This window comes from Gavia stellata, chromosome 13, assembly GCF_030936135.1.
Source record: "Gavia stellata isolate bGavSte3 chromosome 13, bGavSte3.hap2, whole genome shotgun sequence".
In the NCBI taxonomy this organism is placed as follows: domain Eukaryota; kingdom Metazoa; phylum Chordata; class Aves; order Gaviiformes; family Gaviidae; genus Gavia; species Gavia stellata.
Window position 1 is genome coordinate 21,802,438 of NC_082606.1, and position 25,878 is coordinate 21,828,315.

Consider the following 25,878-nt stretch of genomic DNA (forward strand, 5'->3'; position numbering starts at 1 on the left):
CGGCACCCCGAGGGCCGCGGAGAGGCCCGGGCGCCCCAGCTGGGAGCCAGCCCTCCCTCCCAAGCCTCCCTCCTCAGCGGGGCCTGCGAGACAGTCCCCGGGGACAGCCCGGGGTGCTTCGGTGGGTGAGAAGGCAGCGAGGCGAGAGGGGGAAGGAAAACGCTGTGGCTCACCCCCACCCCGCCGTGCCGCCATGGGTCCGTCGCGGAAAGCGTCCCCCCGGAACGCCGCGGCCGAGGCGGGAAGGGGCCGGGCCGCGGCCGCCGCTCCACCCAGAGGCCTCCCCGCGGCGGGCGGCGGGAAAAGCGGTGTTCTCAGCACGGGGAGTGGCTCTGTAATACTGCGTACACTCGGGAAAGCAGTTCGGGTAGACGCCAGTATTGTGGGAAAGGACGGCCACGGTAGAACAGACAGGAGAGGAGGTTACGGGGAGGCAGCCCAGTGGGCGGTGGGCCTCGTCTCCCAGTCCTCCACCTGGGGGGGGGGGGGGTTCAACAAACTCCACGGCAAAGCTCGGGTGTACGCCTGCAAAACTGCCCGTTCAGGCAACAGTTTGCTTTAAAGCGATCAAATCCTCATTTTCCAATTCCCCTCTGACAAATCTGCTGACTGGATTTTTTATGACCGTGGAATCTGCGGCCAGGAATGTTGTCGTTTCTTCCATCGTGGAGCTGCACCGTATCAGTGCCACTCACGTGAAAGAGTTGCTGACCCCTTCCTGAGGTTGCTCTGCCAGCGAAGGGCTGGGCCCTGCAGCGTCCCTCTGCCTCCGGGGTCGTGGCGTGGGAGCTGAGGGATTTTTCCAGGAGACAGCGAGTTTTAAACCTCCCACTGGCATTGCAAAGCAGACCCGTACGGCGGCAAAGGCCAGCAGACTGCTTGTCTGGCCCGTCAGCCGTACGAGATGCCTCAAAATGAAGGTACATGCAAGTTGTCTTCTTTAAGTGACCACTGCTCCACGCAGAGGAGCGGTGACATTTACCCCCGCTGCTCTCTTCCGTAGCTGCTGTGAGAATGACACGTGTCTCACAGTTGGTGCTTTCATCTGGTAGTTTGTAATGGAGATAATCACCTGCCCTCATACTGACAAAAACATGTAGTAGCAGACAAAGATACCGCCTTCAGAGATAGACCCAAATCTATACAATACTATTTAATCTTCTTAGGGACTGCCGGTATTAAACTGGATTGGCTGTTCCTCCAGTAATATGTCCTTCACACCTGACCCTCGCTTGTATTAGAACTCCGCTAGCAGAGGCATCGTGAAAATGGGATCATTTTCATCTGCCTCTCTCTGCAACAGCATCTCCCATCTGGCTGTTAAGTATCAAAGAAGCTTCCAGCACTACACTCAACCCTTAGTACTCCTCTTCCTCTTGGACAACATCTTTGGAAGGTAAGCTGTGGAGGTTCATTTGATGCTTCAGATCTCTTATGGCTAAGACAGTCCAACCAGTGAGAAAGGAGTCGATCAGGAGTAAGACGCAATGCACTCTGGAAAAGAACTGCTAAACTTAACAGATTAGAGAACGAGGCCGATGGTCAGGTATTGTGAAAGGCTGGAGAGCTCTTACAATTGTTCCTAGCTTTGGATATGTTTCTACTTGCAAAAGTCTTTAAGCAGCTTGTTTTGGAGAGAAGTAAAAACAGTGTTTAAATACCACTGTGTGTGTATGTCTTCTGTTCTCTCTTTGTTATTCTTTTTACTCTTTTATCTTTGTTAGTGTCGTGGTTTAAACCCCAGCTGGCAACTAAGCACCACACAGCCGCTTGCTCACTCCCTCCAGGTGGGATGAAGAAAGTTAACTCTATCCCAGCCAAAACCAGCACAGTCAGGAAGGGTTATTTTCTAATAACGTGCAATTTGTTATACATATTATGCAGTTCTGCCATATGCATGTTCATGTTCTTTTTACATATGAAAAGCAAAGCTTATATCATCTATTTATCTAGGTACTCCCATGATGCTCTATTACTGTTGCCTTAGTGATCCTCCCAACTATTTAAAAGAAGATAATAATGTCTGTCTTGCAAGAAATTTAGGCTGAGTACTTCACTGAGTGTTATGCAAGAGGGTAAGTGTGTCCTAACTTGCATGAAGAGCTTATCTGGGAATGGCTTACAAAACTATGATTCACATCCAGCTCAAGCATAACGTAACGTTCCCACTCTGGGGGAAAAAAAAAAAATCCATGAAGAGCGATATTCTAAGGTAAAACACTCAACCGGTGCTGAAGGGTAAATTCTGTCCAGCCCCAAATCACTGTCTCCGTACTGTCACAGCTGCAGGCTCTGTCACTCTGGCATTTACAGTTTCTCTCCCTTTATAAATGCTGTTAAAATAATTATGCAAGATATGCTAATCACCCCCTAATAAAAGGTATGATTACAATTCTACTTTGCTGGTTCTGATTTCTATAGAAAGGCTTAAAAAGATGTAGTCATAGAAACAAACAGATATTCAGTACCCCTAGTTTTACTAGAAGCAAGTCTTCCTCCTGCTCTTCTCAAACTGAAAGAAAAAAGCTCATCATTGCTTAGTTTGTATTCTGTGGGAGTGCAAGGCTGGGGAGCCACAGAGCAGCATAGCTGGGAACTATCAAGCAGTTTTCATCCTCCTGTTGAGGTTACTTAGGTGAATAACTGGTCTGTTTGGAGGGAGGTTTTAACAGCATGATCTTGTCTTCAGAACGTCATCTTTTCTAGCAATTTAAAGTAGGTTCCTTGAGAGAAGCCATATCCTCTCCTCCTGCAGAACACTGACCCAATTGTTAGTATTACAGAATAACAACTGGACTCAAGTAAAAACACAAGCCTTAATAGCTCCTGGATATGAGCATTAGGTGGAATCAGAATTCAGCTCAGATTGGACTGTCTCGGCCAGCTCCTCTCTATATTAAGCCAAACCTGTGATTATTAATCAGCGTAGCCTCCAGTCGTAAAAAGCTCAAAAGACTGAAACCTGATCGAGAACTGACTTTACTCATTTAAGTCCATTTCTTTTTATTGAAAAATAGAAAAACACTCCCTGAGGTAATGTTACCCGCATGGTGGGAAGTTGCAGTACTTTATTTTTTACAATAGATTTTCTTTTGCAGGATTCTACACTTTATGTCCTGCAGTTTCACTCCTGATGCTTAACGTCAGCTAGAAACTCCAATGGTGGATATAAGTGCAAATTGCTGATCAAGAGAAGTCTTCAGTGGCTTCTGGACACGGCTCTGATTTTTGAACCTTTAGGAAATGCATTTACCACGGAGAAGGCGGCTACAACGGAACCGAATCTTTTTCTTGCTTGCCACAGTGTTGGTCCTCTCTCTCTATCAGCTCCAGTTCAGCCCCTCTGCCCTTCCAGCACCACGCACAGCACCCCAACCCACGGACCCTGTCAAAGTGACCTCCAGGGACCGCTCTAGCAACAAGACTGCCATAACAGGCAATGTCACAGCAGCACCCAAAATAAGGCACTGTGTATATGTGGATCCTGAGCCAACTGTGCCCATCGCTACATCACTGGATACAACACCACAGCGAGAAAATGTCAGTGAAAGCTACCCAGATGAAAAGCCACCATACGAGTCCAAAGGAGAATATCCCCAGGACCTATTCAGTGTGGAAGAACGCAGGCAAGGGTGGGTTGTACTTCACATCTTTGGCATGATGTATGTATTTGTGGCCTTGGCCATAGTGTGTGATGAGTATTTTGTCCCTGCTTTGGGAGTGATCACAGAGAAGTTGCAGATCTCTGAAGATGTGGCTGGAGCCACCTTCATGGCAGCAGGTGGATCAGCACCAGAACTCTTCACCTCCCTCATAGGTGTCTTCATCTCACACAGCAATGTGGGCATCGGTACCATTGTGGGCTCAGCAGTATTTAATATCCTCTTTGTCATTGGCACTTGTGCCCTCTTCTCAAGGGAGATACTCCACCTGACATGGTGGCCCTTATTTAGAGACATCTCATTCTACATTGTAGACTTACTGATGCTCATCCTGTTTTTCCTAGACAGTGTCATTGATTGGTGGGAAAGCCTCCTTTTACTGACTGCCTATGCCACATATGTATTCACTATGAAACAGAACGTGTACCTAGAACAATGGGTGAAGCAGGAGCTGAACAAGAAGCTAAATGCTGTGCAGGCAGCATCAGCAGAGCATATACGGAAGGTTGGTGTCCTTATTGTTCAGAGGGCAAGTTGGAAATAATTCCTTCTAGCGTAAACCACAAATTAAAACTGCATCTCCTTCACAAAGTGCATATTCAAACAAAACCTCAGAATACAGGTACTGGCCAGTAATTATGGTTATAAAATGAGGGAAATGCAATCTAGATAGTAGAGGTTCTAAGAAATTAGAGAACACCACTAAAAGGGAGTTCTACCCTTGCAATTACTAAAGATAGCAGTTGCGGTCACTTATGTACTTTCAAAGACACGCGTGGGATTTTGCTCACTAGGTTGTTGTAAAGGAATTTCAAAAAAACCACTTATGGGAACACATTGTTAGTCTGGGAACAAGATTGATTAATTCTGTGTTAAACAGAGGAAAAAAAAAACTTCTGGTAAGAGGCACTGTCCAAGCCTCTTGCAGATGAGAGATTTTGGAGGAAATTCTCTTTTGCTATTTTGAAGCTGGGTGTGTGGCTGGGACGTTGGTGATATCGCTTGTTACCCAATCTGCAGCACGGAAAGGGATCTGGCAGCCTTTAGCAACCATTGCCACCTCTACCAATCAGCATTTGGCAACCAGATCAAAATGCCCAAATCCCATTTCCATGCACTGACCACAGCTGCGTGTGCTCAGAGGCGCAATTCTGTATGCCACTTGTGCTCAGACAGGGAGGTTTGTGGCTGTAACTACACACTCCAGATTTGAGACCAGGGCCCTTTACTCACTGTCTTTTGAAGGAGGAGTTGACTGGTTACACAAAGACAGTATCTGAAGGTGTCCCCAGGGCCAATTACCCTTTCAGACTAGCAGATCTGGCCAGGACATGGTCTCCAGAACACTTGGGGCTTTGTCTTCTTGAGTGTGCCTGCCCACTTCTTCCTCCTCTGTCCCTCCCCAACTTTCCTACTGCCTCTTTTAGGAAAAATGTCTTTACTGAGAGAGTGGTGAGACACTGGAATAAACTGCCTGGGGAGGTGGTGGAGTCACCATCGCTGGAGGTGTTCAAGGAACGTGTGGATGAGGCATTGTGGGACATGGTTTAATGGGCATGGTGGGGTTTGTTGGTTGATGGTTGGACTCGATGATCTTACAGGTCTTTTCCAACCTTAGGGATTCTGTGATTCTGTGATTCTTTGTTCTCTTGACCTATGCTACTGCCAGCTGTTGAGCAGACACCACTAGATTTCAAGTTGTCCTCTGGCATTGGCATGCTTTACTAGTTACATGTGTGCCACGGGCACTCAAGTGTGCTTTGCCCCTTCTGGTCTTGGCACTCCCTTCACATAATTTAAAGAAAGAAAGGAGAAGGGGTGAGGATAATTGAAATGGTGCGGAATCAAGAAAGTGCTTTTCTTTCCTCCTCCTGGTCTGTCTTTCAGCCAGTGCTCGTGGCTGGGAGTCCTGAAAGCTCATGTGTTCTATTCCAGTGGGATACATGTGCAAGATACTGCAGCTATACACATACATCACTGTGAACATCACCAGTCATCACAAATTGAATCCCACCCTTCAGACAGAAGGAAAAAAAACCCTGCACTTTAAGTTTACAGAGAACTCTCACTAGCGTATGGTAGCATGACAGAGAGCTGCTGGACCTAACCCTTGGGAAAAATAAATTACCTATCTGGAAAGTAATGCTGATCACTGGAAAAAGATACCCCTTTGCACCTTCACTCTGCCTCTGCTGCAAAATGAGTAAGGATACAGATGTTTGGGGATGAAGTCCGGGGCTGCTTATATCTACAGGAATCAGATGGTAGAGGCCATTTGAGTCCGCCTCCAGGTACCTGCATCTTCCCTGAGGAGCTGTAGCTAGAAATCTCTTTCTCTTGGAGGCCACATGGTTTTAAGGAGAGCACATGGCTTTGGCTCTTTCAGTAGCATTCATGCATAGTCATTTGTATTAGCTGTCTCACTTTCTCACAGACAGTAGCCTGAAGAGTTGTCATTAGATCCTGAAAAAGCAGGTGAAGCGATAGTGTTCAATTGTTTTTGTTCTTGCTTGCACGCAGAAAAGCAGTGGGGCAGTTGCAGACGATGGAACAAAGAAGCCAGCAGATGGGAGGAAGCTGCAGGTAGGTCTAAGCAACTTTACAGTGGTCTGAAGTCACTGTATTTTGAATCCCTCCCCATCTCAGGTCGTGAATAAAGGTGTCAACTTCTGTGTCAAGAAACCTGGAACAAATCCTACTTTGTGCAAGGAACCAGCCATGCTTGGCACAATATCCACAGCTTACTTAAGAGGACAGCTGGCTGAGTTGTGTCCTCAAAGGAATTTTTATAAAAATTAAGAGACAGCTCAGGCTTCCCAAGTGTATTTGACTAGCAGAGTGCTATTCATTCTATGCTTTAAACAGGCATAGAGAAATTCAGAGCATGACTTTTCTTACCTGATTTCGTGGCCAGTTTTATCCCCGAGCTCCCAGAGCAGAGGCTAGTAGGGTCTGTCCTTCCCTATAGCAAACACTGAAGAGCTCATTCCTCTGCTCCTGGTTGAATTGCTGACCCTTTGTCTTCCCCGTGGCTGGCCAGCCATTGCACAGAGAGGCCTGTCTGACGTAGTGGCTGCATATGTATGGAACGTAACAGGTGTTACCTTTCTCATATGGATGCTACTTGTCCCTCTATGCACTTAACCTACCTGTACTAATTAATGTTCAGTCATTAGGACTCTGGTGTTGATTATAAGAACAGAGCACCGGAGCTTTTGAGGTTAAGTCAGGGCACCTGGCATGACTGTAGCATTACCTTGTAGCAGCTTATAAATCTAGACAGTTATTAACAAGTTTATGACTAAAAGCACTGCATGCTTTGATTATTATAATTTATAACAACATTGTGTTGATGCTGAGACCATGCGAGCCCATTGCATTTATCTAAGGACAGGTTGGCCTGCTATCTCAAGAGCGTATCTCTTGCTGTGAACAGCCATCCTGTGAACTTGAATGCAGAAGCTGTTCAAAATCCATGCTAAGGCTGCTCCTTGGGTTGGGGAGATCAGCCTCCATTTAAATGCATCCCCAGGGCAGAGGCGAACCAACAGTGGAGATGTTTTGAGGAGAAAACTGCTATTGACTGCTGCATTGTCCCTTTCCATAGCCTGCATCAGCTTTACAGCGAGGCAGCAGCTCAGCCTCCCTACACAACTCTCAAATGCGCAGCACCATCTTCCAACTCATGATCCACACCCTGGACCCCCTGGCAGAAGGTGAGTGAATGCTCCACATCTGAGGGACTTGAGTTTGCAGCCCTGAGCGCAGAGCAGTTTAATTCGGAATACAGCCTTTGTACGTTGGGGTGTTGGAGATCATCCTTGAAAGGCAGCTCTGAGTATCACAGATAATGTTGGGTGGGGGGAGCTCTGCAACGGCGGGACGTAGCCCCCCTGACTGCATGACTAGCAAGAGCAAACACATCACATTTTGACCCTGCCATATCTACTTTGCTTCTGCCAAACTGGTTGCTGCTGTGGTGGCAGCTGCTGCTTGAGGGAGGGTGAAGGCGTGTGGAGTAGCTGCTGTTGCTGGGGTCCCTGTGAGCAGTGGCAGTCACCGCAGTCCCCCATCTTCTGCTGACCCTCTGACAGCAGGAGCAGCAAACAGGAGTTACAGGCTTCCTCCGTCTCACAGCATGTCACATCTTCCTTCTGCTTCTTAGCTCAGACCTCACCCCAGCCTTGGAACAGCAGCATTCAGTACTGACTACATTTTTGAGAAAGAGCTGCTCGACCTGCCAATCAGCCTCATTTATAATGGGAAAATGAACACGGGGAGAGCTCATTACTTACACACCTCCCCAGCTGTGCACACAGCCCCTCACAAGGCATAAACCTAAAGAAGAGGAAAAAGAAGTTAAAACCCTTGAAGAATTATCATTTTCACAGAGGTTAAAATCCCAGCTGAGATCTAAAACACACAGCATCTTCCAATTATGATGGTTAAGCCAATCTGTACTTGATTTAGACCAACACCGCACAGCTCTAAAAGTCCACCTGCAACACTGCGGTATCATCACTGCCAGGTAAACTGTATCCACAGCACTTTGCAGGCAATGGGCCAATTCCCCATGGCCAAGGGCTGATCAGCTCAGGACTAAGAGACACCTTCTTTTAAGCTGCCCAGGGTGCAGAGAAGCCACATCACCAGACAGATCCAAGGTCTTTGTACACAAACTTTTAACGTGCTGCTTTGTATCGACTTTAATCCAAACACAGTGTGGAGGTTCACTTTCAAGAAATAGTGAAGCATGTTAAAAAAAGACTTTTTTTTTTTTAGATTTTTCTTTCCTAGCTCAGCACATTCCCTGCCCCTCCACTGCCCTACTTGTTCTAAAGAGATTATCTGTTGTCCATTCAAAGAGAGATTGAAGCTAAGCAGATCAACACCTCTCATGTCTATCACAAAGGTTACAAAAAGGACTCTCCAGATCAAAATCCCAGCTGCACAAACTGATTGGGGGGACAAAGGAGTCTTGATAAGGACAGCAAAACAGATAAGTGTCTGCTTTGATAGAGTTTAGTGAAGGTACCCATCATATTACTAACAGCAGCCCAACAAGAGCCAGACTCATCAGGGTTTGCTCTACTGCCCTTGCCTCCTGTCCCCCCCGAAAGGTGGTATCAACAGCACAAGAATAAACCCAAAAATTTACGAGAGGACATGCCATTGCCTCTAGCGTCAGAAAGTGCCAGACCTGAGGGACTGCTGCCCCTCAGAGATCCTCCAGCGCCTTGTCATCCTTCCTGCACCTCTAAATTTGTGCAGCATCTGCCCACCCTGGACCAGCACACGCTTCTGGGCCAGGGTGGTGTCCTCAGCCTGGTGAAACCCTGGGACCTCAGTAGAAGTTGTGGGGGCCTGAGGATGCCGACCCAGGCCAAGGAGAGTGCTCCAGTGCTGCCCCAGACGGCTCAGCCCAGAACACACTGCTGGGGGGTTTCGATGCGGTTGTAAGCCACTGGCCTTGCTGAAGAGGCTGTTGTTACCACAACTTGTGAATATTGAATAAAGGGGACTGGGGGGGCAGTTTGGATCTTCTCTGAAAGACAACTTCCCCTCTCATTTCAGCTAGGCAGAATTTGAGTTACTGTCTCAGTATGAGGCAGCCACTAGATGGGAGTGTGACCATATGTACTTAAGCAAGTCTAATATTCACAACAGGGATGATTTGAGGATGGGCTATAGTCTTTCCAAAAGGTTGTTATTTCTTAGACGCTTTGCTATGATAATACCACTGAGTTAAGGACAAAACCTCTGCCCCAGGTACATGCCTGTTCCACTCAAGACTGCTGGAACAGAGACAGCCCCATAGGAAAGATAAAGAAAGCTACTGAGATTACAACAGCACAGAACTCAAAATCAAGGAGCCAGTGTCCCAGGGGCTGTGTATCTAGTAGGAGACACTCCTTACCCTGATAAAGTCATACCTAAAGAAAAGGGAGTCTGGAGAAAAGGAATCATTTATGAATAGATTGAGAAACTGAAGTGCCTTGAGGATCTTGGCCAAAAAGATGAAGTGACTTCCCCAGGATGACTCTGAAAAAGGATTTGAACCCAAAAGGCATATCAGGACTGCAAGCTCAGCCTTTGTGTTAATAGTACTGCAGCCTTTTGGTACCCTCAGGACAGCTGCGTGCCTAGTTCCCACTGATCATCAACAAAGTCCTTCTCTTTGCAGTGTGAGCAGCGCTGTCTGCACCGGACACAGTTCTGTAATTAGGTTGCAACATAAAAAACGATCCCAAAGCAATTTATCTTTCCTCAAGGGTCCTTGTTCCTTCTTGCCAATGCCTGTAGCATCAGCACTTAGAGGCTGTGGTAAAGAACACTCCACAAAAGAAAAATGTTGACAACTATTGCTCAGCAGTTCCTAACTTAACCTACTGAAATTAGGATCTCTGTAGGGTTTCCTTCCTTATGCTGCAGCTGCATTTTGTTTGGGCAGCACAGAAGTGGTTTCAGGGCAGCAAGGGTCCAAAATGTGGAAAAACTGCCAGCACTGCCAAAACCAACTTCCAGAGGCAGAGGTCTTGGAAATAAAGCAGAAGCCTGAAATACAAACTTTGTCTCACTGTTCCTAATGCAACACCTCTTGTGTGAGACAAAATTTCTCATTTGAACAGTGGATTAAATTCAGAATGTTTATTTTTCTTCTTTGTATTAGGAAGGGATCGTTACTTAAGTCCTTTTCTCTGTCTACAGGAGACTAGGTGTTTTACTTCAGAAGTTCTAACATTTACATTGCATCCTGAATTGTATTTTTGATAGAAGCTTTTATTTTCAAAGTGCCTTTTTTTTTTTTAAATGAGGAATTTCTAGCAACTTTGGTTTTTTCCCCACTTTCTCTGAAAGTGTGTAGAAGCAGAGCATGAGATCTTTTCAGGATCTTCCAGCTAGACAAAGGGAACTGTTGGGGAATTAAAGGGAACAAGGATTTTGGAAAAACTGAGGAACCCTCTCATTTCTGAATCTCCAGTCTTACCATCAGATTATTCTTTAAATTCTCGTCGTACAGGGAAGAAGACAGAAGCCTGCTTTTACTTCTCAATGAAGAAAAAGGCTCCGGCAGCAAGGTTATCAGAGCTGTCTATCCTCAGTATGCCCCAGTTAACAAGCTAATGATTTTGGAAATTAGACCAGAATAGAGCAGCAGGCAGTGTTGCAGGCTAGACTTGAGCTAGAAGGTTGAAGGCAGCTACAGTTTCTCCTTGCTTCATTAGCGTTCAATCACTCGTTTTAAGAGAATCATGATACCAAGGGATAAAAGGAGTCATGAGATCTTTTTTTTTACTTCTACTTTTAGCCAGCAGCATCCCCAAATCCTCCAGGTTCATGCCAAATTTTAAAGAAAAAAGTCCTTCCTGCTGTTCATGTTGTAAGTTAGTCCTGTTAGATTAAATATTAGAGCCAAAGAATTAATCAAACAGAGGAGCCAAACTCAGGGTAGAAGCCCAGTTGCTACCGTAAGTCCAGCCTGGATGCTGTCAATCCATAAGACAGGAACCTTCCCGAAGAGCATCTCAGGGCCCCTGGACACAGGCATGTCCCGTGTGATGGACTTTTGGGCCAGGGGACAGAGTTACCAGCAGTGAACGCCCCAGGGACTGCAGTCCTCGCCAGGACTGAGCCCACAGGGCTGCGGAGCACGGCAGCACCCTGCCCTTGGCTGCTGAAACAGCCAGCACGCTGCCTGGCTCAGCTCATCCCCAGCACTAGCAAGGACTGAGCTGACAGATACCCTTCCTCCTCATGCTGACCTGCAGATCTGGTCAGCTTATAGCCAGCTCTTTCTCCAATCTCAGTCCATCCTGCATGAAATGTGTGTCAGAGGAATTAACACCTTTTTAAACGAGGCTGATCTCATGAGAACTGGATAGTGGCCTGCACCTAATCTGTTTATCCTGACAGAGAGATGCCCACAGGCTCTGCTCGGGTCGGCACTCACAGCTTGCTGCCTAGGTGAGGGCAGGAAGCCAGGAGCTTGAATTTATATAATCTCTTTTAGGCTGAGCCTGACCGCCCTGACCCTGCTGACAGAAGCTTTTGCAACAGCTTCTGGGAGAAGCTGAACAGAAAGATGCATTGCCCAGTGGTTAGCGGAGACGGGGAGCAAAAGGTCACTTCTTCATTGCCCTGCACTAATGGGTATGCTTGTGCTTAGCATCAGCAGAGGCGGAACGAAGCAAAGTGCTTCACATCCCCTCTAGTAGGCTTCAATGTTGACAAGGAGCATGGAAGAGAGAGGCTTTTTAGTCCCAGCCAGCCTTTCAAAGGAGAAGAGCTCATTGTTTCACCTCTGCCCAGCCATTCCGGTGTTGAGTGGAAAGCCCAGCTGGTGAAAAATGTTTGTCAGGTCCTAACAGGAATCTCACCAGAAGAGGACTCATTCCCAGAAGCCTTAATATCTGAGCCGGTCCCTGTTATTGGACATATACCAGAGTCTACTGATTTTCACGAGGTTCAGCTCAGAACGGTAGATCAGCCTGCATGGCTCAGGGCCTCAGACCTGCTATTTCTATTAACTCAGTATCATGCTGATGAATAAAGTGGCAGGGCCCTGCCCTTGAGGCAAATGACAACAGCACGTTCTGGTTGCATAGTCAACAGTACAGTAGATTAAATCAGTATGATAAAACTTTCAGAGGAAATTAATTTACAGCCCCGCACACAAGCCAAGCATAGCACGGCCAGTTCCTTGTGGCTGCTGTCCATGTGCAAACCCTGTAACCCTCAGCTTAGTCCTTGGGTAGGCAGCTCAACAGAGGATATAGATTAGAGCAAAATGAGGCTTTTCTTTGAGCCCATGACTTGTTCACTTTCAATGAGAGTAGGAGTTAAGATATTTGAGCACAACACCTAACTATCAAGACACACACACACAGTTTCACAGTCCATTGTAAAACAGTAATAAAGCAGCTCAGCTGAGCATAAGTGGCTTACAGCAGTGGAAGTCCTCGGCAGCCCCAAAAATACAGTACTGGACACTGCACTGGTGAAGATGATCTCTCGGGTAGCCTGGGCCATGTTGAAGCTGGATACCAGGAATTTAGATCAAGTTCAGCAGAGGAGACACTTGCGTATGCTTAGAGAAATCAATCATTTTCCAGATAACTGGAACGTAAAAGGTTTTTATTTTTCCTCACCATCAGTTCGCCAGGCTGCAAGCAGCAGAGTAAAGCTTCTTCGACAGCCACATGGCAGAAGGAAGGTGTAATTTTTAGCTTGCACGTAATCTAGCCTGAAAAAAAAAAAATCAGCAGTCCTTTGGGAACAAAATGATACTGCATTAAAACTCCTCCTCTGTTCTTTCTGCATTTGCTTCCTATGAAGTACAGATATCCCCTGTATTACTGAACTGGAAAGGATTTCTCTTCCCTTTAGATTCTCTTTTAAATATGAAAGTATTGGTTACACGTCAAATTGCTGGCATAATTGCCATAGTACTAAGCATTTAAATAGGACGGCTACGCTCAACTAGCAGCAGCCAAAACCTAGGGCCACAGCCAGAAAGACAACTCCCAAGTCAGTGTTGACTGCAATCCATGCAAGAGGAAAGGGGCGAGAAAGCGTGCCTGTGTTGGGGGAGGCAGGTAAAGGGGGGCTTTGCACAGCTGCTGACAAATGTATCCTTCTCATCCACAGCGAAATTTAAAGACAGGGTTGACATCCTGAGCAACATAGCCAAGGCCAAAGCAGAGATTCTCGCTGGACAAGGATCAAAACCAGAAGGTGAGCGCAAGAAGAGTCAGCGCTGTTTGCCTTGTTTTGCATTGCAATCCCTCACCTTCCCAGCACTCAGCCCCCAAGGGCTGGCAAAGAAACACTATTGTCTAACACAAATTTTCTGTTATTACTGGTCACAGATGGCTGCTATAATAATGCAGCAGAAATCAATCGATGCACGCTAACAGTGGGCAATAAAAGCCATCCCCACAGGAGTCTAGGAGTGGTTAGTGAGATAGCATCCCGACAGAAAGTGCTGCAAGGTTGTAGTGCAAATTGCCACCAGAAAGGTGGAAGAGGGGAAATCAGGCCATTACAGACAGCAGTTGGGTGCTGCTGATCTTTGGTAGACCCTGCAAGTGAGGTGTTTGTTAAAACAAAATACCTTCATTTTAGCTTGGAAATTTGGCACGTTTGCAAAAGAGCATGAAAGATTCCTCCAGAGAGAAAAGCCGCACTGACTTCGTGTCAATTCTAAGGGTCTGTGCATCCTCCCTTTCAACGGTTTTTGCTTTTTCTGTATCGCTACTGATACACAGGCATTCTGAGCCGATTCAGAGGCAGCAGCTGTGCTACAACACAGGTCTGTGCCGCCAGTGAGCCGGGAGATTTTGAAAAACGAGCAAACTTCTGTGAGGAAGGTCCCACCTCCACAAGCACCCTGCTGCAGTACAGCAGTCACCCCAGTACCTCACAACATTGGGCCTCACCTGTGTGAATGAGACCAAACTTGAGCAAAATACTGTTTAAGAAACAAGTAAATTCTTGATGCGAGTTATCAACACCACATGGACTTCACTGAACTATGAATTTTCACCCCATGACACGTTCCACAAACTTCGTTGGCGCGTAGATAGAGCTGCACACATTCCAAAAGCATTATTGCGGTGTCTCCCACTTCGGGCTGAAAGTATCGTGGGTGAATTCTCTTAAGCCCTGGTTTCAGAAATCTCAAATGGCATGCACTGAAAACATACATTTCTGAAAATCTCCCCTCTAGACTTGCTCCCTAGTGCAGTGGTGAGGCACTGTACTGGATCAGCTTACCTAGGTCAGGCTAAGATACCCTGTAATACCCCATCCTGGTACAATTCATGGGATAACACGATCCTAATGATGCAACAGGCTTGACTATATGGAGGGGATCCCTTAACCTAAATTGCAGCAGTCTGAACAGGGCCCTTGCTGTGACCGAGCAGAGAGCCGGGCACTCCCTCTCATCTCTGCTCTGTCACCCGTATTTCTACACTATTCTGCACAGAGTTTTCTGTGTTCCTCTTGGCTACGCAGGTTAACACAGGACCAGCACAGAGGACACTGCAGTTATTTCCTTGTATGTGTCAGCACTTTTCTATTTGCATTTGAATACCTACCAAATGATTAAGGATTAAAGTCTGGCAGCACATAACAGTCATTTCTCAGAAGCCTTGAAGAATATCAGTTCCCCGGAGAATGCCACGCTCTACTAGAAAAAAGGGGAAGCAAAAGCTTTACATCTTTTCTGGCTTTTAAGGATGGCTTTAATAAGATCTTCAGAATCCAGAATGAAACCAAGAAACACTCATCAGTTGTAGGTCAGATAATTAGTATTTCCCTATTGGTATGCATGTGCCTTTTAAGACAGTTTCAGACAGAAGGTCATAGGAGCACCACGGTATCATTCTATGCCAGGTGGGCCTGATTCTGCCTAGCTTTTACTAATCACAATCCACAGAAAACAGAGGGGACAAACAGAAAACCTAAGCAATCAGACTGGGTTTAACATGAAACGCCACACATTTTTGTAGGAAGCTCAAACCTCCCTGCTGATCAAGGGGAAGGCGACCACCTGACGCTAAGATGACTGAAACCAGTATTCCTTCTTATCACTTTTAGCAGAAGAGGAAAAGAAGGCACCAAGCACCGTTCAGGTAACTCCTGCCAGCGATTCTGAACCCAGCAAAGACAAACAGAAGGCAGACGCACCACAAGATAGACAGGTATTTAAATAAGCATCATAGGCAATAAGCACTCAGTCCAGACCGAACTTCACACATACTTTCCTCCTTCTCTCTCTAGAGCTTTTGGGACAGGAACCAACCCATTTCCTGTAACTGGCAACTATAAATAGGCTGTGTGTGTAGTGGTGAGATATATTAAGGTGTCGGCTGAAATATTTCAGGTTACAAACACGAATCAGGTCCAAAATATGACACCAACTGATATTGTACAGCATTTTCTCCTCAAATGACTCTTCTGAGGTCAGAGGGCTACTCTAACATAAGGGAAGATATGAGTATCCGTCTGTCCTGCGTTCATCAGTACATGATTCTGTTTTGTTTCCCTAATCCTTCCTTTCAGTTGGTGTGATGTGGCTGTTCTAATGAGGAAAGGTTTTCAAGGACAGACAGTGAATGTTTCATTTGTGTCAAAACCCTGTCAAAAAGTTGGGCTTAGTTAACTGAGACAAATTACTTTACGTAATACACAGGCGCTAAGACAGGGTACGCCTGGATTTTGTCCCACGATACCTAGACACCGGCTGTGGCTGCCCTCAGCCACATTACAAATGTGACCTCTGCCAAGGCAAGGCCCTTGTGAATAAATGCTGTGCAGCTCCTTGTTAGTGTGAAATGATACTGGCTTTTTTCTTTTTTCTGATCTACAGCCCTCTTCAGAGAGCGATACCTCAGAAGACAGCAGCTCTGAGAGTGAGGAAGACAGTGATGATGACAGCACAGATGATGATGATGAAAACGATGAGCCATTATCCCTTGAATGGCCAGAAACTAGGAAAAAACAAGCAATTTACCTTTTCCTCTTTCCCATCGTCTTCCCTCTCTGGAGCACTATGCCTGACGTTAGAAACCCAGTAAGAATCTATTGTCCTTCTGCTACTGGATTCATTAACTGAACTATAGATTTCCTCTCAGCAAGAGTCCCCAGTTCTATTTTTCCATATCTAGAGTCTTTGCATACTTGAAGCGCTGTTAACGCTGCAGGGAGTGGGACAGGAGCCCCAGATGCAGCATAGCATAGTTCCAAGGCTTAATTTAATAAACCACAGAAGACTAGCAACTACTGGTCATCTAATCAAGCTGACAAAACCCAAATACAATTAGAAAGACCAGGGTCCATACTAAAGCAACTGATTGCAGCGAAGTGTTTCAGGGGAATAATTTCCATTGGGGATTGTTAGCTTTCCTGAAGCTTCTTGATGTTTTTCTTTTCACACTTAACAGGACTCCAAAAAATTCTTTGTCATCACATTTTTTGGATCCATCATCTGGATTGCTGTGTTCTCTTACCTCATGGTGTGGTGGGCTCATCAGGTGAGGGGGTTATTTTCTCTGTGCAAACACGAGCATTTCAGAACAGGAAGATGGGGAGAGAGGGAGCAGTGTCACTGCGGCATTTTATCTGATGAATTACAGCTGCAGTCATCCATCAAAACAGTAGAAACTTTGTTTTGTTAGAACCCAAAAGGGAATTTTCAATTTCATTCTTTTCGATTTGACAAAGAGTCCTTCTTTTTCAAGAGCTTCCAAGGGAATTTGTGCATCAGTGAAAGGAAAAGTGCCATCAAGATTTATCTTAATACTGCCTTTTCATTGATGAATGCTCCTGTGCAGAACGTAATTATCCCTTACCTAATTAAAATTCTAGGAAAATACAGGTTCTGATTCTGGAAGCTGCTAAATGATCTCAATTCCCATTGCCTTAATGTTCACCTGGTATTCTGGGAAATAGTACTTCACATCTTGTAGAATCAGACCCACAATTTGTATTTAGTGATATATTGCACACTCACAGTATAGATGATCAAGCCATAAATCCAAAGACTGTCATTTCCCACAGCGCTCGGATCATACATAGCTGACGTTGGAGAGGTGGAAGACATCCAGGAGAGGTGAACTTGGGACAGAAGAGTTGCGCTGTAACTGACTTGACCTTGCATAGTCTTGGCAACACTGTGCTCAGATGCCCTACACTATAAAGCAAATCTGAGATCAACATACACTATGAAATTCAACTTTTTATCCTACAAAGCAGAAAAAAATGCTACCACATTTAAGGGGATTAAAATATTTTAACTCAAATATGTAATGAAACCTAAAAGACTGCACAGAGCAATTAAATTCCATGTTCCAAAACTAACAGCCCTACCCTAACAGACTTTCTTTGTGTTTGTTAGGTTGGCGAAACAATTGGGATATCAGAGGAAATTATGGGGTTAACCATACTGGCAGCAGGAACATCAATCCCTGACCTTATCACCAGTGTCATTGTTGCACGGAAAGGCTTGGGTGACATGGCTGTCTCCAGTTCCGTAGGCAGCAATATCTTTGATATCACTGTTGGGTGAGTATCAGTTCAATACTAAAAGATGCATTTCTTCTGAAATACAAAGCAAGCTGGTTTTATTCCGAACAGGGTCTTACTTAACTGTATTTTAGCTGTAATTAAATGAAGGGCAGCTGGGCAACCAGTTGCCTTTTTTAAAAACCTGACCCACTCGGAAAGACAGATTTTTGTAACTTAGTGCAGCAGAGCGAACATTAAGTTGCCTATTTCAAGTCATTGTTCTGCAGCTTAAAATAATGGTAGGTAGCTGAAAACAGAAGCACCACCATCTTCACCTAATTCTGAACCAATAGAAAATTACCGATTTTCCAAGACAAAAATGCAACAAATCTTTGGCTAACATCAAAGATTTACAGACAGGATACTGATCGAGTCACTCAGACGTTCAGATCCTACATGATCAACGCTCAGTATCTATGCCTGTATCTCTCATCAATAGATGCATCAATCTCATCAATAAAGCATAAGGACTTACCTCTTTATGGCAGCATGCTGAGACACGTAATTCATCAGTATTATTTTAAAAGCCCTTTTAGATTCTTGGATTGCATGATGATAGTGCAAGTATTACCCAAATGCCATTTTGGACACGAACAACATCAGTTTTAGATTTATGCTGAGTTATACTGAATGCAATCATGCATCTTTTTTCTGTAACAGTTTGGGAAAATTGCTTAGTTATGATGCAGAAAATGAACTGCCTTAAAACATTTATTGCAACTACTTCTCCTTTACTTGCAGTTTGCCGGTTCCTTGGTTCCTTTATTCCGTCTTCAATGGGCTCAGTCCAGTTGCAGTCAGTAGCAACGGTTTGTTTTGTGCAATTGTTCTCCTTTTTCTCATGCTCCTATTTGTGATTATCTCAATCGCTGCATGTAAATGGAAAATGAACAAACTACTGGGGCTCACTATGTTTGCTCTTTACTTTGTGTTTCTGATCATCAGCGTGATGTTAGAAGACAAGATAATATCCTGCCCAGTATCTGTATGACATTTGGACACTTCAAGATGTACGTCAGCATACACCAAAATCAAAAGGGGTTTAAGGTAGCAATTGTTCTACTGAAAAAAGCAACCAGAATTATAACAAACTTACTGAGAATAAAATATCTTTAATGTACTAAAAAAATAAAAATAAATATAAAATGGTATGTCAGCCTCTACTGTTTTTCTTTAGGATCAGAAAAGATCAGATAATGAAGTGACCAATATCAAATAACATACACATTTAGGCATTCATGGAAAGGCTGATAAGATATAGAAGCATGAAGTTTTCAGTACGGCCGATCCCCTCAAGTTATTCTGTGCTGAAAATCAGCTCCATTATTTACTCATTATAGAAATATTTTCAGGAACACACTCTGAATTACATAGTAAACTGCTCAAACTCACTGAAATCAATGAACTTTACTTCAGTGGGAACAGAACCAGACATATACAGCTTGCCCTTACAGAACTACTCTGCTTAAAATTGTTGGGAGGACACACATTCTACATCTCAGCAGTGAACTCCCTCACATAGCGTACACGCAATGAACACAGCGGTTCCCGAGGTTTGTGCTGCAGCTAGTTTGCCATGACTTCCCCTAGGGCAGAGGTAGTTTTCATCCTTGCAGTGAACGTCACTATAAAGCATCTACAACTGGTACTCCAACACATAGCTCCAAGAAAGAGTACAGGGAACACGCAATGCACTTCAGAGGGAATGCTTTTTGCTGGCCCTCTTAAGACTGTGGGAAATTGTAATACTAAGGTTTTCAAGGGAAAAGCAAAGCAGTAGAGTTATTTCTGCATGCAGAAGAACACAGGATTTGAGAGTTACACAGCAATCCTGAAAGCTGTCCACATGGCTCCTTTTAAATCTGTATCTGATCTTGCGATTCAGTCCCTAAAACTTACAGTAAGTGCCACCAATACAAGCGTGATGTCGTATGGATTTACATCTTACTGTAACAATACTAAACAGATCTGGGGTTAGACTACCACATTACCACTAACAAAAACTAAAACCAGGAATCAGAAATACTACAACAAGAAGTTGAACTGCTTGAGTTTTGTTTTCATCCTGACACTAATCTCTGAGATTTACAATTATTGTATCCAGCACTAATTCTTGTTGTTAGAACTGCCTTCTACATAACCACTACAAAAAAAAATGCCACTGACATCAACTATCAACAAACCTGAAAGGTTTATTGTTAACAATGCCTCATGTGAGCAAACAACGTAGTTAAGAGTTGCAGACATTTCTGTCATTCTAATCCATCTAATAAAATGTTAATGAAAAAACAGAAAGATTTTAAGCTTTTTATTGACTCACTGTAAAACTTTTTTCGGATGAGACAGAAAAAAACCTTAACATTGTGAACACTGACTTGCATATTTTAAAGGAACTACAAACAAAAGCAAACATCCAACATACTGTTTTTTGGTAAATAAAATTTAAACATTACATATTTACAAATCTACAACCATTCATTTAAAAAGTGCTGCTTGCAGACTAACAAAGTACCATTTTTAAATCCCAGTCAGATAACATCCAGAAATACCCCTCTCTATTATTACTATTTGCATCTCCCATTTGTTATACAAAGATTTTACAAGCAGGAATTTTCTTTCTTGGGGTATAAAATCATTTAATTCGCCAGTGGAAGTCTAATTCATCAGGCTGTAACTGTACCAACAGCAAAGCTTTTCAAAAGGGGAAACAGTTAGTAGTGTCAGAGAAACAGCACAATTTCTATTCACATTTCAGCATTTCATCTCCAATAATTATTCCAGTGGAACCATAAGTAAAGCAAAATATATATTGCACTGCAAATGTAAAACCTTTGTTTAAGGTTCTTGACATAAGCATTATTTAGTACACAAAAGGAGAAAATTCAGTTCATACAAAATTTTAAATTGAAAATATGTCTCAAATATTTTATTTATCCATCTTTGCGGTATTGGAAAATATACTCAAATTGCTTTTCTAATAAAGGACAGTGAGATTTGAAAACTGTTTCAACATTGAATTGTACGATGCTTAAAAATTATCCACCTCAGGACCTACATTTTGAACATTATGACTTGAAGGAGGAGAATTTCCCACTTAAAGCATATCACTATTCCAACTATATTTTATTATAGTATTTCTACAGTGGACTGACTTGTAACAGACTTTATAAAACAATTCATTACGTATAATGATTTCACTTGATGAACTACTACATGATACAGTAATTTAAAAGCACACCCAAATAAAAATCAGCAATGCTTCAGGAGTGCCACTCTGAGGATGCAAGACGACAGTAAGATTGTTTGTCTCAAGGATGCATATACGATCCTTTTCATGGTACAGTATATACTCTTCTGATAATACTGGCAGGGCTGTTGATATTTGAATGAAGTGGCAAACTTGCTGGCTTTGTAAGTCTGAAGACAGTTGGAAGTACTTACAACTAAGCTGCGACTAGAACAGAGAAAGTGGGCCAGGTATTACAAGTGTTGCACCTATTCCTCTGCTAGCACACACAGTCTGCAGTGTTATGTCCTAGTGAGAGAGAGGTGGTCAGAGACAAGGCTCAGTCGCTTCTGTCAGACTAAAATAAGAAGTGTGAAGCTTGCTTCATAGCTCAGTACCTCTAACACACCATGGCAGCTCTGGAAAAAGCACTTGCCCTCCTTCATGGCTTGAAGGTCCTATAATACAATGGCTGCCCCAAGCATGAATGACAGGGGAAACAGAACTGCAGAGAGCTAGGAACACTACCTTACACACAGCACAAACACGTATGAGTTTATATACACAGCAGCTGCTGTATGCAATGTTTACTTGGTAAATACAGTGTATTTACTGTACAGAGCTGAGCATACATGCACACTAATAGGTACTTACAATGAATGTTAAAAATAACCTGCTGCTTTTCACAATAGTTCAGAAGAATGAAGAGGGTATGTACCCACCCTACACTGATATGCTGTTTACCATTTACCTAGGTGAAAAAAGTAGCTATATTTCATGCATGAGGAATACTTTACAGGTGTGGCAGTACAAAAGAGACCATCACAAATTGTTAAAATAAATTAAATGTGAAAAATGTTGGTAAGTGTAGCATTGCTAGCTCCACCTCAGGGTGGGGTGATGCTTTCAAAAAGGTCAGCTACATAATTAGCAGCAAATTAGAGAAGAGGTATTAACCCAATGAAAGCTGTATCCAACAAGACTGCATCTGGCAATTATCATCAGCATATACCTGCAGCTCTACAAATTTTAAATCCTTTCTCCTTAGGGCAGCATCTTACTACTTTACATAGGTCTGGGAGGAGGTTACAGAGAGCTTCATAGCAGCATTACTTCTCATTTAAGCCTCTAAGAGGCTCACTATTTCATTTAATAAAGTGAATGTGAGCTTTAAAGTTTATCTCCTTTCTGCCTAACTAAGTATTGCTCTACTATTACACTTGCAAACTAAAAAGATTTTTAAAAACGCCTGCTGGTTGGCAGACCAAAATACAAAATCTAATGTAACAGCTGAATATTTAGAAGTGTAACAACAGCAACAACTAAGAGAAATTAGAATTGGAAAACCATTAAGAATTCTTAAAATAAAGCTGTTAAAGCATGGTTTAATTTGTTTACGGTGTTTTATACAATTCAATGTCTATTCTCCCACCTCCATACAAGACTTCTGATACTTTCCCTGTAGCCTACCTTCTAGTGAGGAGTTGCTATGTGACTGAGAGCACAGAACGTTTTAAATTTCTGGAACAAGAAAACATGAGTCAAAAGCCATGACTCCACCTCAAGGACTAACATAGCATTTTTCTTCACAGAAAAATAAAAAAGTTGTTTTGCCTGTGAAATAGAGACCAAACATTCCAAGTACATTTAACTACGCACAATATGCTCTAAGAAGTTACATTCCCTATATATTCCCTGTAGCAAGTTTGCTGCATCTACTTTAGTTAAAAGCTTTGGATTAGCATTATGTACGTGCCGTATTTAGTGTGTTTCAAACACATCCACCAAGACTCTGAACACTGCATGTTTATGAAGGACTTCTTGCAGGCTGTTATTTGCTTTGTATTACATCTGTAATGAGGTCACATTAACAAATGCCAACAGCTGAGATGGACTGATTCCATCACGTAATCTGTAGGACTCTTCAATACGGTTTCTCTTTACTAGGGAGTGGGGAGTGAAGGGAACAGGAGAGGAAGAGGAGGTTTCTACAGAAGTGTTTTACAGAGACATCAGTGTGTACACTAGTAGAGTTTTACAGAATTTTACCATACCTTCCTTCTGATTGCTGTGGTAACACGTTTTCCACATGTGCGTGAGAGAAATCCTGTATCTAGAGTACTGTCTAGGTGAAGGTTAACGTTTTATACTCTGCTTTAAAAACAAACCACTCTTCAAAAAGTAACTAGACAAGTTACTATAAATAGCAGTGTACTGCAAAAAAAATAAGCACTGTATTGCTTATGCAGCAAGTCCATTTAAAATTCACTCCAGTAATTTAAAAAAATTAAAAAAATATCAACTTACTATAAACAATTTAAAATATGTATAATACAACTTTGTATGCTCTTCATAACATCATGAATATTCTATGTAAACAATAGATTTTGAAGAATTCACTTCGCTCACATTAGTTTCAGTGCATTGTTTCTGTCCACCTGTTACTTAATTTTTTTTAAGAAGGGAACTGTAATATGTTGTCCCAAGTTAAAGAACTGATTTTGTTTAGAATCTTCCTTTCTACATACTGATGTGCAGAAAGGACAAGGGACAGGGAAATAATATTCGGCCCATTTTTCACTCTGTCCATTTCCACAACTGTAGATAGGCCTCATTTTTCCAAGGCCTTCTGCCACAGTACATTCGTACATACGTTTCTTGAACACTGAAGACTGAGATGTTCCTTGTAACTGAAGTGGTTATTTTACACAGGTATACATCACAGATATCACCCCTTTATCTAGGAATATTTAAAGATATGGTTCTCCAAAAATCTTTCTGCATTCCATCACTCCAGTACTTGGTGGTCTATCACAATTATGAGTATTCTTCACTTGACTGGCTGTGAGACGATCATAGGCCATTTTGTACTCTCTGTCAAAAGCATCTGCAGAAATAGAAAGGTAACTTCTACGTACCATGTTCAAAAACACAACCCAAATACAATGACAGCTAGTACGCCTATCAGCAGAAAATAACCATAAAGTCCTTTTTATTCAGCACTTACCATTGAATGGCACGCATCTAATCTACAGATTTTTTGGTTTTTTGAAACTGAAAAACTAGTTTGCATACATTAATCATCAATGCTTATTTGAATAATTTATAAAACTTACCTATATCAATGTTATCTCTTCCTAGGGCAACAAGTGAAAGAAATAGTATTTCTCTGTAAAGGCTCCTGAAATTGTAAAAACAAATGTCAATTTATATACAGTAATAATATACCACAAGACAATCTATATTAAAAGTAGGTTGAAGCATTTAAAGATAACTTGTTTTTAAGAAGTGGCATTTTGAGCATAATTCCTGACTGCCACCTCCAAAATGTTGCCATTTCTGACTCTGGTGAATGCCCTGGACTGCCCACATACAGACATCACTTATGGCAGGTCCTCACGGTGTCCACTGATGTGCTGGAAGTTGCGCCAAGTGCATGCAGAGTGAAGCATGCACTTAAGGCACTCAACCAAATTCCACGAAATTTGACAAACAGGTAAGGAGCTTGCTTTTCTGCATTTCTACATTATCTTGAAAAAGTAGGCAGACAAACACCTTGTCAATACTCCAGCTGTTGAAAAGACTGCTATATATTCTATTATAATTAGAAAATCTGTAAATCCAGGCAAGAAATATAAATTCCTAGGAAATAATTTTCACTAACTAGACTGCTAATGGAAAAAAACTTCGTAACTTTGAGACTTAACCTCTCTTCTTAGCTCCTCTTCTGTTGTCTACTGGAAACTTAAAAACAAACAAAAATCCACCCATGCACCTTAGGAACAAGTGTAGGTTTTTTATTTAAAAAAACAACTAATATATAAATACCATTTAGTAACAGAATATACACACATATACACACTCCCTACTTGTTTTCCCATCAGTCAGAGATAAGAAGAAAAAGAAGTGGCTGTAAAGGGGAGAGGAAAAAGTGAAAAATAGTTTCTCCAATTTTTTTCCAAAGTAAGTTTGTGAAAATTATCACAAAAAAGAATAATATTTACCAGACTGAGCGATAAATTTGAGAACACTGCAGAAAAACAGCTCTTTAAAAAACACACTATGAAAATATAATTCATATTACAATAGCCTTATTGCTGTCCAACTTCGCTCTAGTTAGGCATGTTCGTATTCTTACCGCTGCCTTTTAATATGTGGCCATTTATTCAATCTCTCCAATATTTGACTCATTGGTCCGTACACATCATTCATCTTAATGCTTTTCACCATACTTCTCAAGAGCTCCTGGTTAAAAGAGTCGTCATCTTTTTGCAATAAATGGACCATTGGGTACTTCTGGGCTGAAAAACATTAGAAATGCTGTCAGAATAAATATATTCTTTGCATAGAAATTTGTTTAAAAAAGGTGGGAGGCTACACAAACTGTGAAAACATTGACATATATGTAGCAAACAAAGAACAATAAACATCAAGTCAAAATAATATCAACATAAAACAAAAAGCACATAGGAGAAAACTCAACAGCTGTAATGGGTCATGAGCTATTTTCAGGCATATGATCCAACACCGGCAACAAAATTCTTAGTAAGCAAATTCTAAAAATAAGAAAACAAGCTAAGTGGATGAACTGTCAATATAAGTTCAGTGTATCACTGAAACATATTCCCTCTTATTCCTCCCTTCCCAATGAAGAAAAAGCCACTGGAGATACTGGTCAATGATTTGAAACAGATACGCTGGAAAACTAAACTTGTTCAGGCAGTTTAACGCTAAACATACAACCCACCCTCCCTCCCAAAACAAGTCACACAAACTTAGAATAGCAACACCAAACTTAACACTCACTCTCAAACAAAAGAGTGCGATTTTGACCTGCAAGACAAAAAGTAGTATGATCAAAAATCAGCTATGTATCTTGCGTGAACTATCCACAAATACATCTTTTTTCAAAACACA

The 25,878-nt window shown here is 42.7% G+C and overlaps 2 protein-coding genes across 2 annotated transcripts in view; one reads left to right on the top strand and one right to left on the bottom strand.

Moving 5' to 3' along the window:
* Positions 1-3,243: 3,243 nt before the first annotated feature.
* On the top strand, positions 3,244-18,737 carry SLC24A1 (solute carrier family 24 member 1). Its single transcript, XM_009812928.2, has 9 exons — positions 3,244-4,167; positions 6,183-6,245; positions 7,270-7,378; positions 13,311-13,397; positions 15,267-15,370; positions 16,039-16,242; positions 16,613-16,702; positions 17,566-17,732; positions 18,477-18,737. Exons 1-9 carry the CDS (start codon positions 3,244-3,246, stop codon positions 18,724-18,726), a joined length of 1,998 nt encoding a protein of 665 aa, XP_009811230.1. The 3' UTR covers positions 18,727-18,737.
* Positions 18,738-20,023: 1,286 nt separating this feature from the next.
* DENND4A (DENN domain containing 4A) overlaps positions 20,024-25,878 on the bottom strand; it is a 49,139-nt gene continuing 43,284 nt past the window's right edge. The window contains exons 29-31 of the mRNA XM_059824077.1: positions 25,100-25,262; positions 24,078-24,142; positions 20,024-23,848 (exon numbers count right to left, since the gene is read on the bottom strand). Of these exons, the coding sequence (XP_059680060.1) occupies positions 23,712-23,848; positions 24,078-24,142; positions 25,100-25,262 (365 nt within the window). The 3' untranslated portion in view covers positions 20,024-23,711. The remainder of the gene's footprint in view (positions 23,849-24,077; positions 24,143-25,099; positions 25,263-25,878) is intronic.

What these genes read in the sequence shown, in the direction of transcription:
- SLC24A1 (XM_009812928.2), top strand. Translation starts at nt 3,244, where the DNA reads ATGCATTTACCACGGAGAAGGCGGCTACAACGGAACCGAATCTTTTTC. An exon ending in CCTGGACCCCCTGGCAGAAG is followed by an intron (nt 7,379 to 13,310) that starts GTGAGTGAATGC and finishes TCTCATCCACAG; the next exon opens with CGAAATTTAAAGACAGGGTT. An exon ending in ACAAGGATCAAAACCAGAAG is followed by an intron (nt 13,398 to 15,266) that starts GTGAGCGCAAGA and finishes TATCACTTTTAG; the next exon opens with CAGAAGAGGAAAAGAAGGCA.